The sequence below is a fragment of the Chinchilla lanigera genome, unplaced genomic scaffold (genome assembly GCF_000276665.1).
Source record: "Chinchilla lanigera isolate Chin_1 unplaced genomic scaffold, ChiLan1.0 scaffold00010, whole genome shotgun sequence".
Taxonomy (NCBI): domain Eukaryota; kingdom Metazoa; phylum Chordata; class Mammalia; order Rodentia; family Chinchillidae; genus Chinchilla; species Chinchilla lanigera.
Window position 1 is genome coordinate 11,433,430 of NW_004955411.1, and position 19,735 is coordinate 11,453,164.

The following is a 19,735-nucleotide window of genomic DNA, read 5'->3' on the forward strand; positions in this document are numbered from 1 at the left end:
TTTATCTGCAGTTTGCCTGTATCCTAAGACTTCGCTGAAGGCTGAGTTTAAGGGATAAGGATTAATTGCTGTGGCAGGGGCAATTTCAAGGTAGCCCAAATTTTGGGCTGTGGCATAGGTATTGCTGGTTGCATTTAGCCAGTGTAATGGCGAGAATTGGGAGCAAAAATAGAGGAGAACAATTTGGAAAACTTAAATTTTGGCTCAAAAAGAAGCACATGTGAAGTTGAGTCTAAAGAAGATGTGGTTACTAAATAGATTGGTGCTATTAAAATGAAACCAAGTACTTTGAACCTGTCAGTGAGGCTAAGAAAATAGATACAAGGCATCAGCATGATCCCACTGATCACAGGTTCAGGTGTGCAAAAGGTAAACCTTTCATTGAGAAAAGAGCTCCAGCAGAGGATATAGCTCAGTGGCACAAGTGTCTGCCTGGCAAGCACAAGGACCTGAGTTCAGTTCCTGGTACAAAAAAAAAAGTTGAGAAGAGAGTTCCCAAGCCTTCTGCTTTACAAGGACCCCTAGGGAATTGATTCTCCCAGATTCATTTCATGGTGCTTAGCCATCTAGGTATTCAGAGGCCTCTCCAGTCATAATCCAAGGAGACTTGGCTTCTACTGGTTTAATCAAACCTTTACATGTTTTGCTTGCTTGACATAGTGCTTTAAAAACTTCAGCCAATACTTTGAAAAAGAATTGCTTGTGCTAAAAAGAGTGATATTCATTTTTTTGTAGTTTCTGTAGTTAATTAGTATATGTTTTAATCAGTGAATTTATTTCCCCTCAGTTGAATATATTTCCTCTCAGTTGTCAAGTATATTGGCATAAAGTTGTTTCCAATATTCCTTTATTATCTCTTTAAGGATTGTGTTAGTTACTTTTCTCTGAGACAAAATACCTGACCCCCAGAAAAAAGGAAGGAAAAGTTTATTTAGCTCATGGTTTGTGGAGGTTTCAGTCCATACTCAGCTGGCTCCAAGGCAGAGTGGCACATGGCAGAGGGCAACAGTTTATGGCAGTGGAAAACAGCAAAAGCAACAAGAGTAAAAAGGGGGAAGCCTAGCACAGGCCTCTTTTTCTCCCTTATATGCAGGTGACACACTCCAGGGTGGGTGTAGCACTTACACCCATAATCCTAGCATTGGACCATGAATCAATTAAATCTCCAGAAGCCCACCCCATGACTGCATGAGACTTTGGGCGGACATCCAGACACAAACCATAACATTCTGCCCATGGCCCCTCAAAGACTCATGCACATTTCTTTATGCAAAAAAGCATTTAGTCCATCTAAGAGTTGTTAAAGTCCTTACAGTTTCAGCATTGCTGAAAAGTTTAAGTCGTAAGTCTTCTCTGAGATGTAAGGCAAACTCTTAGCTGGGAGCCCCTGTACAAATGAAAATAAAGTTAAACACTTCCAACATTGAATGGCACAAGTTAAAAATTACCATTCCAAAAGACACAAATAGAAGAATACAAAACATTGGGATCAAAGCAAGTCCAGAATCCAGCAGGGCAAGCATTAAGTCCTGTAGTTTCATGTGGAATGTCCAAAGCAATGTGATAAATTGTGAGCTCCAAAGGCCTTATGTGGCTCTGCACTTATGGCCCTTCTGCTGGTTGTAGCTCCCATGGCTTCTCTCTTAGGCCTGTTTTGCTCCCTCCCTTCGACTTTCCTTAGATGATCCATGTTCCTGGATTTTCCACACTTCTGGGTTCTCAAGTACACTTTTGGCTTCTCATTCATGGCTTCACACACTGCCCTCTCAGGGGCAAACTGCCTGGGCTCCCAGACCTGAAATCTGGGTGGAAGCCTCTTTAACCCCATAAATCCTGCATTCTGCATGCACCTAAAACCAGCACCACATGGGTGATGCCAAGGTCTGCTGCCAGCTGGAGCAGTGGCCAGGCTTTCTCCTCTCTTGGCTGTAGGGGTCGAGTGCCTGGATTACTGAGCACTCTGAACCTGATTTTGAGGAAAAAATTCTCTATGCTGCTGCCATTCTGGCACATGGTATGGCTGCTGCCATCATTCTGGAACATAGTGCTCTATGGCTTTCTCTCAAAGCAAGAGATATTGTATTCAATATATTTATATTATTTTATATTTAAAGTCTTTTATATTCAGGTCGTCTTTTATATTCTTCTGTTCCTTCTCAAAGCAGTCTTTCACTTTTGTGGTTTTGAGGCTGCAAAGGGTGGAGACTTGCTGCTTCTTGTGATGCCCTCAGGCCTTCATTTCTATTTTCCTGTTCCTTCTCAGCAATGGAGATCTTCTCAGCTCTATCTTGGCAGTCCACACCTTTACTGGAGCTTCCTTTCTAGCCAAACTCACATTTAAATCATCCCGCTGGGCTCTTTGCTCTTGATTCTCAACATAAATCTGTCTAAAAGCCCCAACAGTAGCCATGCCATTGCCTTAACATTCAACTGCCTTAAAATATCTTCTGCCAGATTAATTAGTCTGCCACCCTTAATCTCTGTCTCAGGCAACGTCTCTAGACATGAGCAAAATGCAGGCAAACTATCTGCCAAGCCATAACATATGTCATCTGGAGTCTAGTACCCAATGCAGTCCTTGTTCCCTGCAGAAACCTCCCAAACCTGGTCTGTACCGGCAGATTTGCTATCAGCCTTCTGGTCTTCTGAGGTCTGACCAGAATCTCCTATTCAGAACAATCTAAGGCATTCCAGCTCTACTCTTTCAGGTGACATCTCCAAACCTTTGCAAACTCTTCCCTCAAGCCATTCCCAAAGGCTCTTGAACCACATGGTCGTGTCACAGCAACAACCCCAGTCCTGGTACCAAATTCTGTTAGTTACTTTTCTCTTGTTGCTGAGACAAAATATCCGACACCCAAAATTAAGGAAGGAAAGGTTTATTTAGCTCGCAGTTTGTGGAGTTTTCACTCCATAATCAGCTGGCTGCAAGGCAGGGTGGCATGGCACAGGGGCAACATTTCAAGGCAGCAGAAAACAGCAAAAGCAGCAACAGCAAAAAGGGAGCGCAAGCCTCTTTTTCTCCCCTTATGTTGTAAGCAGGCTACCTTGCCACCCAGGGCAGGTGTAGCGCGCTCACAGACTTTCTGTACCCTCCTCTTGCACAGGATGAGGATCTTTACAGAGTAAGGACCCCATCTCCCTGCTGAGTCACTTAGTTAGACTTCTAAACTTCTCAAGGTGACACAATGTATCAGCCATTACAGGTAGACATGAATTCAGTCTCAGTAAGTAAGTTACATGTTAGTGGGTCAAACCTTCTACTTAAAAGGTAGATTATCTCTCTGTGTACGTGTGTTTATGTATGTGTATTATCAAGTTATGAAAAGAAACAGATCTCCATGACGTCCATGTCCATAGAAGTATACTTTAAAGATAAATAAGTTGAACGTAAATGTACAGGGGAAAGTGTACTATACAAACATTAAGGTGCATTATTGATTTGACCTTTTGGCTTGACTATATTAATCTTAGATAAAAAGCTTTACCCAAGAGTTTTACCAGCGATTAAAAAAAAAGACTTTTCATAATGATAAAAAGACTTAGTTTATTAGAATGATTGTGTTTATGCGTGAAAACAAAACTTCAACATATACAAAGCATACCTTAGTGGAACTGAAGGCTAAAATTAAAATCCAGTTACAGTTGTGTATTTTCACATCTCTTATCAGTTGTTAGAACTAGATAAAAATCAGTAGGTATAATGAAAATAATGTGCAGTTTCTTTACTGAACACAAGATGGCAAAGTTAGTACTTAGAAAAATTGATCTGTACATTTGAATACAGTAAAGCATGCCATGATTTTACCATTTGAACATCTTTTCCCTCTATTATTTTGAAGCTAACAAGATAAACAGTGGTTAATTGAAATAAATAAAAATATTACAGTAAAATGGCATAATGTTTGGTACATGCATGATAGGCATTGAAGAAATTTCGTTGAATGAATATAGCGTGGGGCTTTAGAATTTTAAAAACCAAAAAATAGGCTTTGATCTGATTGCAGAAATACCACTTTGACTTGGTCCTCAAACTTTCTGGTCTTAAGATACCTTTACTCTTTTAAAAATTATTGAGGACCCCAGTGTGCTTTTGTTTACGATATCTGCTTAATATTTATCTGTAAACATTTAAGAAATTTAAGGAATATTTAAAAATTAACTTAAAAATAAAATAATACTCACTGTATGTTTTCATAAATAGTACTTATATTTATGAAAAATAACTGTATTTTCCAAAACAAAAGTGACATTGACTTATGTTTTGGCAAATATCTCTGATATGTAGTTTAATAGGTGATGACTATATCGTCATGTCACCTTTTGAAGTCTGTATTTTATCATGTGTCATGTAGTCTCTAGAAAATTCTCATCTCCATTTTGGCTAAACCTGGCCCTATTTCCATGTACTGATATGTACAGAGCTGAGTAGGACTTTTCCTTATCCCCTCAATTGGCTTTAAGCAGTGCAAATGGGTCTGCCTGACGTGTGGATATAGAGTCTTTAAAGGAAGGTGACAGGTCAGCAAAGCCCCACCTATAGCTCCCAAATAACATGTGTGAGTTAGGCCCTGTGTACCCACGCTGTTGGCTGAGATCGAGCCTTGAGATAAGAGGCTATGACTCCTCAGGGCATAAAAAATTACACATCAGAACTGAAGCACTGACCCCAAAACATTAGATACTGCCTCAAATAGTGTTATGCAGATGACTCCTTCTGCATGTCTGTCCCTCTCTGTGCATACTGCAGAGGTGATTTCAGGCCTCACACCTACTCCAGCTCACAACACTCACGTACTTATTGACATTCTCATGGTCACTCATCCGTGAGCCACTCCCCTCTTCACGAATTAATGAAACCTGGGTTCAGCGCTAGAGCGAGGCCTTTGCTCTGGTTAGCCATCATCCTAGCTTAGGACCCCCTTGGCTCCCCACAACTACAGATATGCCTTAGTGTCTTTATTCTCACGACACGTTGCACTGGAAATGGTACATTAGAATTAATTTATTAGAATTCCAGTAACTTTCCATGGGATTACAAATATAACTTGCCAGACTGCGACAAGGTCCGGAAGGGCTTTTTATATGAAATGTCCAGAATATTCAAATCTATTCACACAGAAAAATCAATCATTACTGGGCTAGGAAAGATGGGAAGAATGTTTCTGTATGTTGTTGAGTTGTACTATCTCTTGTGTGGTCGATATCATCTTTGTTATGGCTCATAATTCCTCCTATTATCTAGCAAGTTTTTCCCTTTTAAAGAGCTAATGTGTCTTTCTTTGTTTTACCTTAATTTTTTAAAGAGCACATAATAAGAGCACCGCTACTAGTGTTGCTTTTGGCCTTGGCTGCTAGGAAGTTCAGAATTATATGAAATGCTCAGTCATAGTAACATTGTCAACTAGGTTAGGCAACTGGTTTATTTTCTTCTGCACATTTTAGAGTGTTTTTTAAGTTTTTACAAGAAACTTAAAGGCAGGTACTTTATTATAAGATGCCTGCAGTCTTTATCAGACACTCTTTGGGGTTTAAATTAAAAGCAAATAAATAATAAGTTTACATGAAAATCTTACATTCTTATGTCTGCTGGACTGAGCAACTTCGTAGATGGTAAGAATATGTCATGTAACAACGATTGTTAATTCCTGTCATTTTGTTTTGAGGTCATATATCGTTTTTTGCTGTTTTTATTTTGTCTTCCTTGTTAGTTTTTTTTAATTTTGAAAATAAAAAAGTTAAAAAGCTATAAGGCTGTGGTTTTGAAGATGGGTGTAGTACTTTCTGTAAAATGATGGCCTTCATTTTAGATATAAAACAATTTTAAATTGTATATGTTTGTGGTATATGTATATATACAGTATATGTGTAGATATATACTGTGTATATAAAGGGTATATACACAGTATATGTTTGTCATACATTACGTACATTCATTATGGTGTATATAGATATCACATCTTGGTTGTTTTTGCTTCCTCTTTGCTTCTCCTCCCTCTCACCTGGGGATGGGGAAGAAACACTGTCGATCCTTTGATGGAGACCACTACAGAGTGGCTGTGAGCAGCATTTACTATTAACCAATTGGCTTTCCTTGTTTACTTGTAAGCCTGTCCAAGGCCTATGCCCCTTGTCTGGAGATGGGCAGCAGATTAATAGTAAGTGAACCTGTATGAATCACTGGTCCTGGCTGAGCCCTGTAGTTGCCTATGAAGCCATGATGTCCGAAAGGACAAGACAAGGCCACAGCTGAGGATGCCTGGCTCCAACTCCAATTAACTAAAAGGAGACTGCAGCTGCAGGCCCCACACTCCTACAATAAATGTCAGCCTGGAGATAAGATAGTCTCCTAATTAGCATACTTTACTACCTGTGGAAGTCTTTGAACTGTCTCCCAAGATCTGTGTTTTCTTCAGTATCTCCCTCCTTTGCTGGAAAACCAAATAAATATGGCTGCCCAAGGAAGTTCTTTGTCTTAGCCCCTAAAGAATCTTGAATTCTGTTTAAGGGTTTGACCTCCTGGAACCCTAAAATCATACCATTTGATTCTTATTTTAGCCTTTGCTGTACATTGGTTTGGGAGATTGTGGGAGATATCAGTCTGCAGTAACAAAGGGATAATATTAATATGATAATCCTTAATCATGGTTTTGTAAAAAATGATGAGCACACAAGTACTGAAACTGTTCAAGCAGCTGCTGGATAAACTAGCTATAGATAGAAGTAAATCCTGCACTAGGTGAGAGAACAAACTGAATTGCTGGAAGCTGAGGCAGAGTATCATGCTTAAGTTACCACCAGTACATAGTTGAAGAAACTCAGTTTAGCTGTTGTTCTGAATATGTGATTTTAATTGTGACACAAAATAAATTACCAGCATAAAGAAGGGTGGATGGATGGGTGAATGGAAATAGATTTCTTCCTTGAATCCCTTTGTGCCACTGGAAGTCACTCATATAAATGATCTGATTTATCAGTTGTGTTGTGGTAGGAATACCTTGGTTACCAATCACCTCTGCTTCTAATGTTACTATTTATTAAGAACCCAGCATTAACTTGAGGTCATGTCTTTTGGTTCACAAATATTAAATATTTCTGTGTAATAGACAATCTGATACTCAAATGTATCACACCTAAGCATTTAAAAAATGTAGGAAGAAATTAATGAAATTATGTCATTAGAAAAAGGAGAGAGTTACAGGGTTAGTTTTTAAAAACCAGGTACTCAGAACTCATAACAGGCTAGAACTTTGTACATGAGAGATTTCCTTAGTAAAATCCATGTATAATACAAAGAAAGGATAATAAAGTATGAAAGAAAAGCATAATATGTATTTATTTTCTTCTGCCCTATTCAGAGGTGCAAAGTTTCAGTTGTAAGATAATGCCTCCAGGGGAAAGTTACTGACTTAGTGAGATCCTGTCTCAAAATGAGACCTGAAAAAGGGCTGGGGATGTAGCTCAGTGCAAAGGCCTTGCTTTCAATTCTCAGCATGGGGGTAGTGGGAAGGGCATTTATAAGTGGACCAGTACCCTTTTGTGACTGGTTTAAAATCTCATAATTAGCAAATTACTAACAAATTCCAAGTGCAGTTTGATCTACTGTGCCTTTGACTAAAATACTGTCAAATAATCTTAACTGCTTATTGTGAGAGATTTTAGAATCCTTTATAGTTTTATTTTTTTATTTTTTTATTTTTTTTCTGTCTCAGTTACTTTCTCATTGCTGGGACAAAATATACCCAACACCCACAAATTAAAGAAGGCAATGTTCATTTTAGCTCATAGTTTGTAGAGTTTTCAGTACAAATTCAGCTGGCTCCAAGGCAGGAGGGCATTTCAGAGGGACATCACATCAGAGAAGCAGTCCATGGCAGGGCAGACAGGAAGCAGTGAGGCATGTTTCTTCTTTCTCTTTTTATTCTATCCAGGCTACAGGCCTATTTGTTGGTGCCACCCATTCCAGGGTGGGTCTTCCTTCTTTAGTAAATCCACCACCTATACCCAGAACTGTGCTAAACTAATCAGTGGACTAATTCAGTATCACACACAATGATCCAGTGAATCCCAAAAGCCCCTGTGGGGTGATATATAGATATAAGCCCTAACAGTGTTTTTTCCTATCCACAGGTTGGGCATAGTGTTATCAGAAAGGGTATAGAATTATGAGAGGTTAAGTGTCAATCTAAAGGATTATGAAGTAGCAGAGAAAACATTGGCTATTTCAGGCTTTATATGCTGACACAGATTTGTTACATAAATGTACTAGGAAAGATATATTGGTACTTCCATCTATAGGTTTTACAATTTTTAAGACGTTCATTTAGAATAGTTTTTCCCCTTGCTTTGATACAGGGTTTGTTTATAATGTCAGCCCGTATATGGAATATCATCCTGGGGGAGAAGATGAACTAATGAGAGCAGCGGGATCCGATGGTACTGACCTTTTTGATCAGGTAAGATGCAGAAAGTAATCAAAGTTATTACAGTGGAAGAGAGCTCATGGCTTTGGCAGTGTGATTTTATAGATAGAAAAAACCTTATGTGTTTCAAATGTGTTGGCTTGAATTTTGAAATATAGGCAAATGTTCACAAGTAGCAGCTGTTCATTGCATTTGTTTTCAGATTGTTACATTAAAAATTTAGAAATGGTTTCGTATCTCTGGCATGTTTTTAGTCTCCTCTGTTGGCTCGGTCTTGATTAATTTTAACAATGATGATAATTGACTTATGCGAAACAGTAACATGTGGGAGAAGGAGCACTGTGATCTGCTGCTACTAACTTGCTGAATCATGCCTCTTGCTCATTGTCTGTCTTCATTTGGGACTGCTATATATTCATCCTGCCTGGCTGTGCTGAATCTGCATTATCATTCAGAAAGTTAAATGAAAGTTAAATGAAGCTGTGTAGGGAATACAAAACTTACTTTTTTTTGTAGAGTGGTACCGGAGATTCTTGTATCTCAAAAGATATTTAAATTAATCACTTTCCCTCTTACATTTACATAAGTATTAGTTCTTGCACTATTTAGCAGGTATGCAGAATATGGGAGCTACTGTCAATTTACTGAACTGGTATTCTGAGATAACAGACAATCCTGAGAAGGACAGAAATTTGCCTTTGTCCTCACATGTCCTTTATTTTATATTTGAATGATACTTACCCACATTATAGTACTTGGGTTTTATCATTCAAGATACTGAACGAGACTGAGTCATTTTAGAGTTGTTTTTGATTAAATACAATTTGATTTCTGTTCATAATGCCTCTTCATTTATGTATGTGTTTTTGAACCAGGTTGCCAGAAGTATAATTTGTTTTATACTTGGAAGTATACTTTGCATCTACCAAAGTGGCAAAGTCTCTTTGGCTGTTTTAATGGTCTTCCTGAGTTTGACCTCTTCCTGAGGTCATGTTTGCTCATTGGTCATGATAGCGTTCTCATTAGGGCGTTCTTACTACTATTTTAACCCAAGTTCCCAATGTCAGTTGATATTTGTTATTACCTGGAAATGCAAGGAACGTTTGCCTAAAAGCTTGCCTGCCGTATTTTTCTTTTATCTGCTTTGTAAGTTTTGAAATTTCTTCAAATATTCTTCAAGAATAATTTTCAGTAAAATCTAGGCTTATTTATATTCCACAGTGTTGAGTTTATACATGCCTCAATAGTGTGAATTTTTTTATTTTTGTCTCTTTTTTTTGGGTCTTTTTGAAACAGGGTCTTTCTTTGCAGTTCAGGCTGGCCTTGAGCTCACTTTGTAGCCCAGGCTGGCCTCCAACTCGCAACAGTCCTCCTGCCTCAGCCTCCTGAGTGCTGGGATTACAGGCGTGCGCCACCACACCCAGCTCTCAGTAGTGTGAATTTACATGGGCTCTGTTTAAGGAGAGCTTGTCTGGGAGAAGTCACAAGAAGTGCTATATTAAGTTCTTTAGTAGTAAAAATAATACTGTGCTTCCCAGATTCTGTATTTCCCTTGGCTTTAATGAGGCCAGAAAATTTAAATTACTTAGGACTTCTACATACCGTGGAAGTAAAAAAACTTTGTATTCTAAAAAGTGGTAAAGCTTCTTGGATTTTTCATTGTGAAACTTTACTTGTGGCCAGTATTTGAGTTGTCCAAAAGTATTAATCTTTTTAATTGTCTTATTTCTGTCTCCAGTTTTGATCCCAGTCCTGATCTCTTACCTTGCGTTTCCAGATGCCTGATGGGCGCTTCTTCAACTTTAGTATGTTCTCAAATAATATCACTTTTTCTTTCCTCTTTTTCCTGGTTCTTGTTTCTGATAAAGGGATGAGCCCGTGCATGATTGCCGTGTGCCCTAGTGCTCAGTCACTGGTCAAACCCTATGATCGTTCTTTAAATGTTACACTTTTTTCTTCCTTCTTATACTTTTCTCTTTTATATAGCTACTTAAATTCTACCTAGCTCCATATTTCCAAAGATAGTGTTTTACTCCATAAAAATTTGTCAAATAAAATTTCAATTTATTGTGTATTATTATATGAATGCCCATTTATAAATATATGTGTTTTTAAAAAATATATGCTACTTTAATATATATTTACTCAGGCTCATACTATAAATACTCTTGTATCAATATTTGACCTATCTATTTTAATGTTTCTATAGTGTTTTATAAGTAATATATTGTGATTTTTCTTTTCTGATGTTTCTACAATTGAAGATTTACTTTGTTCCAGTGGTTTGCTTATTTAAATAGTGCTACGATGAATATCCTAGAGATAAGGGAAAAATAACTCCCAACATGTTAAATGTCAGGTGTGCCAAGTTTGTGATCTCAAGGAGGGGTTGGAGTTTAACTGGAAATGGAAAAGCAGCTCCTGCGTTTCCAGGAGGGGTGCTGAGAGGGTGGCTACTTCCCCTCTCGGTCCAGAGCTCCCTAGAGATAAGTGGAGCACAGGGAGTGCTCAGTTGTTTAGTGGCCACCTATCACAGACAGCTCTGGATTTAAAATGACCAGTTAGAACTCAGGCTCTCTAACCCAGTTCTTCAGCATGTATAGTTTAAAGGAAATTGGGATTTTAGAGAAACAGACCTTGTTATTTTTCATTGTAAGTTCCTCACAACTCAGGAGCATGGTAGGGAGTAATCACCCTGCTTTAGTAGGAATCAGGCTGCGCATTCTGTGCTTCCCGAGTGTCTTGGTTATTTTTCTCTCATTGCTGAGACAAAATCCCCAACACCCATAGTTAAGGAAGGAAAGGCTTATTTAGCTCACAGTTTGTGGAGGTTTGGGTCTGTAGTCAGCTGGCTCCAAGGCAGAGTGGCACATGGCAGAGTGTTCAAGGTGGCAGAAGACAGCAAGTAGGGGAAGAGCAAGCCTGCTTTTCTCCCTTCTGTTGTAAGCAGGCCACCCCTCTCTGTACCCTCCTCTTCTACAGGCTCAGGAGGTTTACAAAGTGAGGTCCCTGGCCCCCACTGAGCCACGTAGTTAACTTTGTGAACTTCTCAAATTGACACAGTGTATCAACCATAACACTAAGGAAGTTCATTCTTTGTCCAGAGTTCCAGTTCACTGTCTATTCTTATTTTAGTTTCCATCGGTAGGACTGCACACCCATCTCTGTCTCAGGCCTTTCGGCTAGCTAGCTGCCTTACTCAAAAGCTAATAAACTATTTTCTACACTAGTACTCACATCTGTCTGTGTATACAGATATTTTCTTGGATAAATTCCTAAGTACAGTCTCTGAATGAAAGGGCTGAACATTTTAAGACTTTTATATATATTGAGAAGGTGCTTTTTAGAAAGGTTGTTTAAATTTTACTCCCACTGGTAGCAATAAATGGCTGTCAGTTGTTTTCCTTGAAGTAATAATTTTACTTTGTTCATTTTCAAGAAAACATCTGTTAAATCAGTACCAAAGTTAAAATAACCAGCTTGTTCATCAGTTACTTCTGTTAATGGCCCCTCAAGAAAAATCCCATTCATTTTGCAAATCAAACAGTTGCTAAGGTTTTTCATAAGGTGACTACCAAACTTAACATTTCAGTGGTTTTTGAGACCTTCCTATTTTGTTACACAGAACATAAAAAAGACCTGTCCTAACTGTCTAGATTTAAGTAAATTAGTGATTTTCCTTTTTTGTGCAGGACCTTGTTAAATCTCCCTGCAGCCTCACAGTGGTGAAGAATGACTGCCTGTGCAGTTTGGAGTCACTGTCTTGATCAGTGCTGAGGTGCTAGCAGTTTTACCCACCATTGCTCGTAGAATCATTGCAAATGGGACAACTGAGAAAAAGCCAAATACAGTAATACCTCAGTTCACATCTGTTCACAAACAACTTGGTTCTTAAACAAAAGTATTTGACGAAATTTTGCTTCCATTCACACACCCCACATAGGGTGACAAACACAACCACGGCCACCTCACACAAACACAAAGGCACCCATCTTCCCCAAAGTCGTAGAACAAATTAAGTTTGTCAAGCGAGGTACTACTGCAACATCTTAGTATTCTCATGGAACTAATCAAGACCTCACCGGTACCTGACAGGGTATCAGAAGCCTTCAAAAGTCTGTAGACTACACTTTGAGAACACTGCTTTTATCAGCTTCAGAGTGTTCAAGAAGGTTTAGTTTTACTCATGATAAAATAAGAGTATGTTTTGGAGTTAGTCATGTTACTTCTCTGCCATTTGTCTCCCATGCCAGGTTCACCGCTGGGTCAATTACGAATCCATGCTGAAAGAATGCCTGGTTGGCAGAATGGCGGTTAAACCTGCAGTTCCAAAAGGTATGCGCTGGTGCTGAGCTGGAACAATTGATCGATAATGGACAAGTGCCTTTTTAAATTTAACTTGGATTTCAACCAATAGGTTTAAATAAATCACAATATTTTTTCCACTTCTAAAAATTTTACATTAGTAAAACTATTCTGCTCTAAAACGTATTATGAATGTATCATACTTATTAGTCAGCTTTGCCATCCCTGGGACAAAATACGTGATACCCACAATTTAAAGGTAGAAAGGTTTATTTGGTTCACAGCCTCAGAGGTTAGGACCACAGTCACCAGGCTCCAAGGCAGAAATGGCGTGGTGACAGGGCCTGATAGGGGGAAGCTGCTCACCCCCTGCAGCCAGGAAGCAGAGGAGGGAAGAGCCTAAGACAAGAGTGTGCCTTTCAGTCACGCCCCAGGGGCCACCTCCTTCCAGACCCCCTCATAGTAGCAGTCAGCTACTCAGCTTGTCAGTAGATTAATACATCAGAATTGGGGGTGTACACTTAAGATTAAACCACAAAAATACTAAGGAAAGAATTAGCTGTGTTTATTGTAATCCTTTGTTTAGAAAATAGTGTAGTTTGTATTATGTTTACAAAGATTTATCATCATGAATAAAGGAGAAGCTGCTTGAAAGGTAAGTGTGAAATATTGGTAATGTGTGTACCTGGAACACTTCCTTCTTCAGTAAAGATGAAAATGAGGGCTGGGGATTTAGCTCAGCGGCACAGTGTCTGCCTGGCAAGCACAAGGTTGTGAGTCCGATTCCTGGTACCGGAAAAACAAACAAACAAACAAAAAAAGATGAAAATGAGTTTGTCCTTTGCCCTTATTCTTTGGCTGTCATTAATGTAGCTGCTAGTCACATGTGGCTGCTGAATGCTGTGATGTGCCCAGGGCAAATTCATTTATGCTGTAAATGTAAAATGCAGGCTGGATTTCAAGACTTAGTATACGTGAAATGGCTCATAAGTTTTCATTGATTACACATTGAAATGATACTGTTTGGGATATATTAAGTAGAAAGATTAATTTGGCCTTCTTTTCATTGTTGATTAGGTTATTAGAAAATTTTAAAGTGTACTCATGGCTTACCTGGTATTTCATTTTTGGGCAGTACTATTCTATAAATAAATGTACTTCTAAAAAATTCAACATCATATTTTTTAAAGTGGTAGTATTTTCCAGTAGTATATTACAGTCTCAGAAGTATTGTCACTGAGCTGCGTCTGGAAGGTCCTCTATGCTGAAATAAGAACAGCCTACTGTTGTAAAACATGTTTGCAGGTTCACTTACTCCTATCACGGGAAGAGAATTTTCAGGACGCATCTGTAAAAGAGAAATGAGAAAGGTCTGTTAGGGGTAGACAGAGGATGCACTCAAGAGCGGAGTGCAGGTGCTCAGAGAAGTGAGGTGTGATGCAGTTGGAAAGTGGGGCTCTTTTATGTGTTTTGGGTGGTGGGAATATGTGGGATTCAGTTATCTGTGGTCTTAGTGTAGCCTAGTGGGTTGGACAGGATGGCCCACCCTGATGGGATAATGATCCAATCATCTGGGAAATCTCAAAAGCGCTGCCTTTTGAGATTCCTGGGTGAAGGAGGACCATTTGCAAGTGAAAAGGAAAGGGACAACCCCTTTACTCTGTTTTGGGAGAAGAGAGAGAAAAAAAGTAAATAAACTGGGTTTGTGTTCTGAAGCTGCAGTTTTTCTTCAAAGTACATCTTTAAAATCCCAATTTCCTGGTCTCTTTTTCTATCTAGTTTTCACTCTGTCTTACCTCAGTATTGCCTCTGAATTTCTCATTACTTGATTGTAGTTTTGTTAACATGTTTTGGAGTGCTGGAGTCTGCTTCTGGAGGGAGTTTCTAGGTTCTTTTTGGCCTGAGCAAAGAATTGGTCAAAACAAACACAAATGGCAGCATTTTATTGAAGGTAGGAAAAGAAATACACTCTACAGAGCGAGTTAAGGTCAAGTAAAAGTAGGGAAAGAAGTAAACCCTACAGGTGAGAATGGCCACCATGCAAGACAAACCAGTGGCCAAAACTCAGTGTGGACCATCGTTTTTGTATCTTCCATTCCTCAGGCTGACGTCAGATCTAGCCCGTCCTGTTGGATACTCAGAAGAAGTCCACGTGCAGGGCTTTGGGAACTGTTCTGTGTATCTCTTCCAGGATCTTGGCACACTCCTATAGGGATGATATAAGACATCCAAATAATCTAAATAATACGAGGGAAATATTATAACTCCTAACCTGCTAGATGTCTGATATATTGAGTTCGTGTTCCCCAAAACTGAAGAATGAATTGTAAAGAGCAACAGAGGTTAACAGCAGGAAATATTTACTGGGGGAAAGAAAGCTTCTGTCTACGAGAGACAGAAGGGGTTCCAGGTTGGTGGCTGAGATCTTGACATCATTTTGTTGAGTTGACAAGCTGGGTGGAAGCATGTCCCTAACTCTGATGACATCTGTAAGCCAACTTAAGCTATAGACAAATATTTTAAAAATCCAAAAAGGCAAAAAGAAGAAAAAAATTGTTGAGCTCAAACAAGAATAGCTGTACTGTAACCAGTCACAAATTGAAGAAACAGATACACAGGCACACATTGTTAATAGACCAGAGTGCACTCAGATGTACTTGGCCAAGTTGAATTATAATAACATTTGTAGCTTTTAAGTTTATAACTGTAAATAGACTATCAGAACATTTTGTAGGCCAATTAACAGAGATGCCTTGCAGTAAGAATCAGAAGGAGTGAAACCTTTTATACCTGTGAAAACAAAGTGTTTTTAAAATGGGTCCTAGGCTGATAGTGTATCTATTAGAATGTCCCACTGTATAGGCTTCTCATGGTTGTGTGTCCTTTAGAGGGACAGATTATTAAAGGTAACTATTTCCAGGCAGGCCAGGTTTGGGTGTAGAAGGAGGCTAGGTGGCACTCTTTGGAGCTAAGTATGAATTTAAAACTGTAGAGGAGGAAGGTCTGCCAGGGCTTCAGTCTGCCCTGCTGCAGAGACCTACCTATGACAGTTTTACCCATTTTGCCTGGGACCCTTGGACCATGCTCAGCTATAGGGCCTCATTTTTAGAGCCTCAGTTAGTGTATCTTTGAGAATAGTGGCCAGCCTGGCGAGTTGGTTGGAGAGAAATCATGAAGAGAGGCCGTCCCCTGCGAACTGGGGCTGTGCCTATTTTTTAATGTTCTCATTTAAAACGGTTATTAAACTCATAAGCTTCCCTAGGAATGTTGTGTTCTATCAGTGAACTCACCTGTATTGTAAAAATCAGTTGGTCTTGTCCTATAAAAATCAGTCAGCATCATTCTTGATGAGAGGAGAGAGAAGTTAATCTCCAGTTTTGTCTGAGAACTAAAAGGTAGATAAACTTGGACTAAAACTTGTCCATCTATTCTTCGAGAGCTTCAGGATTAAATCTAGATCAGTTTCTGAATAGGACCCAGAGATAAGTGAAGATCACTTTCGCTCTGGAAGGGTACCAGGGAGGGGAAACTCACCATTCGGGAAACATTCCTGAAATTCAACAACCACAGAGGAGAGAATTGCTTTGGACCAAACATGGCTGTGAACTGTGTTATTTCTCGGGGCAGGGCAGCGCAGAAGGGACAGAAGAGTGACTCCAGGTGTGGCACAAGAGCTACACCCTAATCATCTCAGGTGCAGAGAGACAGTTAAGATGAAGAGCTTTCCCAGGTGAATCTCTGATGCTTAGCAAAACCTGACTGCAAAGACAAACGTTATGATTGACTCCACCTGTATTGCCAAGCAAGCTGAAACCAGTAATCAAAGATCCTGAATGACTGTTTCTTTAACCTTTTGAAAGTGAGAGAAAATGAAACGGTTCCAATTATATTGTGTAGGACTTATTTTCTAATAAATGACTCTGAATCAAAAGTTCTGAAATCCCAGCCTGGAAAAGAGATCTGTTGCCTCCTGGGACAGACAGAGGCAGGTAAGAGTCCAGAGGAAATCTAGGCCCTAGGACAAAGAGGTCTTTGAGACATTTTGGGTTCTCTATCCAGTCACCTAGGTAAATTTCCTTTGCAGTAGTGCTGGCTAGGCTCTATTTAAATCTACTCTGAAAATATGTATCTCTGGGTATCTGTAATACACTTAGGAAACTCATGGATTAAAGTCTGTGCTCATTGTCTCACTAGAAATCAATGGTTTAACAAGTGTAACATTGTATCTCCTCTATCTAGATTTTAGGTCTGAGTAAGTCCTCTAAAGACTTTAGTGCACGTATCAGGATTATCTGAAAACTTTCCTAGATCTTGCCTGATCTGTTTTAGGTTACTGAGAGAAGGTGGTCACAGGAACAGGAGTAGTTCTAAATTCCCCGTTTACTTTCTGTAAGGGATATTGTCCTTGAGACGCTTGAACAAAATCAGCTAAGGATGGATACAGTCTCATGTATAATCATGGCTGGCCTAGAAGCTTTGCCCTCAGGCCCAGAGGGCAAGTAGGAGAAGCCTCAGACTCATAAGAATGGGCAAGGCTCTGATTAAGGTTGTCCTGGAAACCTGGTCCTCAGGCTCCAGAGGTCTAAGGGGAGCAGCCTCAGCCCAGACATAATGGATGTCTTAAAAGGCAAGAGGTGTCTCATTTTCCTGAGGCTCATATTTACATTTTGAACCAAAAATAAGGATTATTTCTTAATGCAAAGAAAGTTTGGACGTAAGGCAGTTTTGACCATTTTTCCTTTCTCTTACAGTAAAATTCTAGTTGTGAGATAGCACTGTAATCAGTACTTCCTCTGCATTCCATCTTGGCTCTAGAGGGTAGGCAGGCCATGTGAAGGTGCAGAAAAATAGTAAATTACTCTTTCCATCGTATGAAGAGTGAACATTTTTCAGTGCATACATTCCAAAGGAGTAAGGGACTTTGACAGTGAGCTTCCCAGAAAAATAAAAAAGAAAATACCACCCCCCCTTTAATTTCTATATTTGATTTCTATACCCTTGGGGCGTCCCTTGAGTTCATTTTACTTGAGGGTAGGTAGGTGCTGTCTGGAGAGAGTCCAGAAGATAGAATTCGACCAGCCCAGCCACCCTTCTCCTGCTACGTACTTTTTTCTCACCAGGGGGCTTAGGTACTTATCCCATAGGTGTATTTTATAAGCAGAAGTTATAATTGATCTCAGCTGGAACAATCATGTTTCAAGCAGAAGCATTTCTTAGCGCTGAACCATTGCTTTCTAGTTCCATGAAGGAGGGCAAATACCAAAAAGTGAGTTGGAAGTAGTTGGAACCGTCTCAGACTACAAAGGAGATCACCTCTAGAGATAGAAGCAACGTTTGGTTTGAGGGATTCTGCCCTGGCCCCATCCAGGACGCTTGTGCTATCTCATCCCCTAGTCAGCCTTTCCTAGCAGCAAGACAAGGTTGCACCTTTTTAAGTCCATTTTAAAATTGTTATATCTCTGAAGCTCAGAGGTTAGACTTATATCCATCACCTACCAATCACAGTTTACAAGTTAGTAAAGGCACATTTTACCCATCTTCAACACACACAGGAAAGGAAAAAGGCTAACTCTCTTACCCCTAGTTAGCGTTTGCAAGGCCCAACTGTAAATTGTCCCCGATAGCTGCTTTCCTTGGCGAAAGGTAAGCAGTTGTTGCAAGCGGGTGTTCTAATGACAAGGTGGTTCTAATTAATTCCCAGAGAGTTGGAGAAACCTTAGGGGGGGTTTCTAACTTACTAGCAGTGAGAGAAAAGTATATTCAATAAGGGGAGACTTTTCTGCTGGCTTCCCAGTCAGGCAGTCAAGAGCCAGTTCCCACTGAGGAACCTTTGGGTATCTGCCAGAGAGAAGCCCTGGCCATGACAGTCTCAGCTGCTCTCCATTTCTCCTGTTCTGTACAACCAGAGATCTGTGTCCAGAAAGCAAACCAGCTGATTATCTGGTCAACGTTCCATTGCCCATTGGTTTGATGGTTTTCACCAGAAGGTGCTGGGGAAACCTGTCCTGTGCGTTAAGAGTAGCAGCTGCTCTAAGATCATTTAACTAGCCGGCAGAGTGACCACTGTTTGTTAAAGTTCTATAAGAGATAGGTAATAATCCAACCAAAAATCATTACATAGCATTTTATAAGTTTAAGGTAAAGGTTTCGAAGTCCTCAACTTATTATGAAAGTGTTTTCCTTGCCTGTACATATAAATGGTAACTAGAGCTAGGAGAGGAGAAAAAAACGGTTTGAGATCCTCCCATAGGCTAAATGTGTTTTGATCCCTTAAGTGTGGAGCTTTGGAAATAGGTCCTTCCTGTTTCACCCAGCTTCAGTCTCCTGAGGAAGACTGTTGCGAGAACACTAAGCCAGACATGGCTTTTATGTGTGTTCTCCTTGACAGGCAGAATTCCGATGTCTTACCTACTCCAGAGATAGGGAGTGTATTCCTCATCTAAGATGAATTCCCTGTCTTTGGCATTAGCACATGCTCATTCTATGGGTTTAACTTAAAAGTTCGTAGTTGTTCGATGAAGGAAAAGGTTGGAGCAGTTCAGAGTTCTTCTCTCTGTAACCTTACATGCCTCCAAAAGAAAGGAAAGTACAAAGTGACAGGAAAAGATCAGAAATAAGACCAGAGAAAGGAATTTTTTTCTTCTCATGTTCACAGTGATTTATTGAAACAGCCTGCCCATGAGTTGCCACTTTCAGCCTGGAAAAGCGAGAATAGGGAATTTCAAGAGCTAAGATTGCCTCCTCACCAGTGGAAGATAAGACTAGAAAGGAAACTGAGACAGAACAGGTTCAACATTTCCTCTAGGGTGTAGAGGAGGATGAAGACCAGTCTGTCCCAGTGAAACCTGTCCCCCTAGTCTTCAGAACGGCCACTGACCTATCTTCTTTTAAGCTAGTGGAAAGGGTCCTGTGGTTTATTAATAACCATATATATTTTCTAAATATGAACTAGATTTCATAGAAAGACCATTTTATAGCATTTCATGTCAAAATCCACTAGGGGGAAC

General features: G+C 39.7%; 1 protein-coding gene across 2 annotated transcripts in view; it reads left to right on the top strand.

The window, feature by feature from the left end:
• The window catches only part of LOC102015388 (cytochrome b5 reductase 4), an 83,271-nt gene that overhangs the window by 8,507 nt on the left and 55,029 nt on the right, over positions 1-19,735 (top strand). For both annotated transcript variants that reach the window (XM_013510896.1, XM_005377692.2), the window contains exons 3-4: positions 8,356-8,456; positions 12,677-12,758. In XM_013510896.1, coding sequence (XP_013366350.1) covers positions 8,356-8,456; positions 12,677-12,758 — 183 coding nt within the window. The remainder of the gene's footprint in view (positions 1-8,355; positions 8,457-12,676; positions 12,759-19,735) is intronic.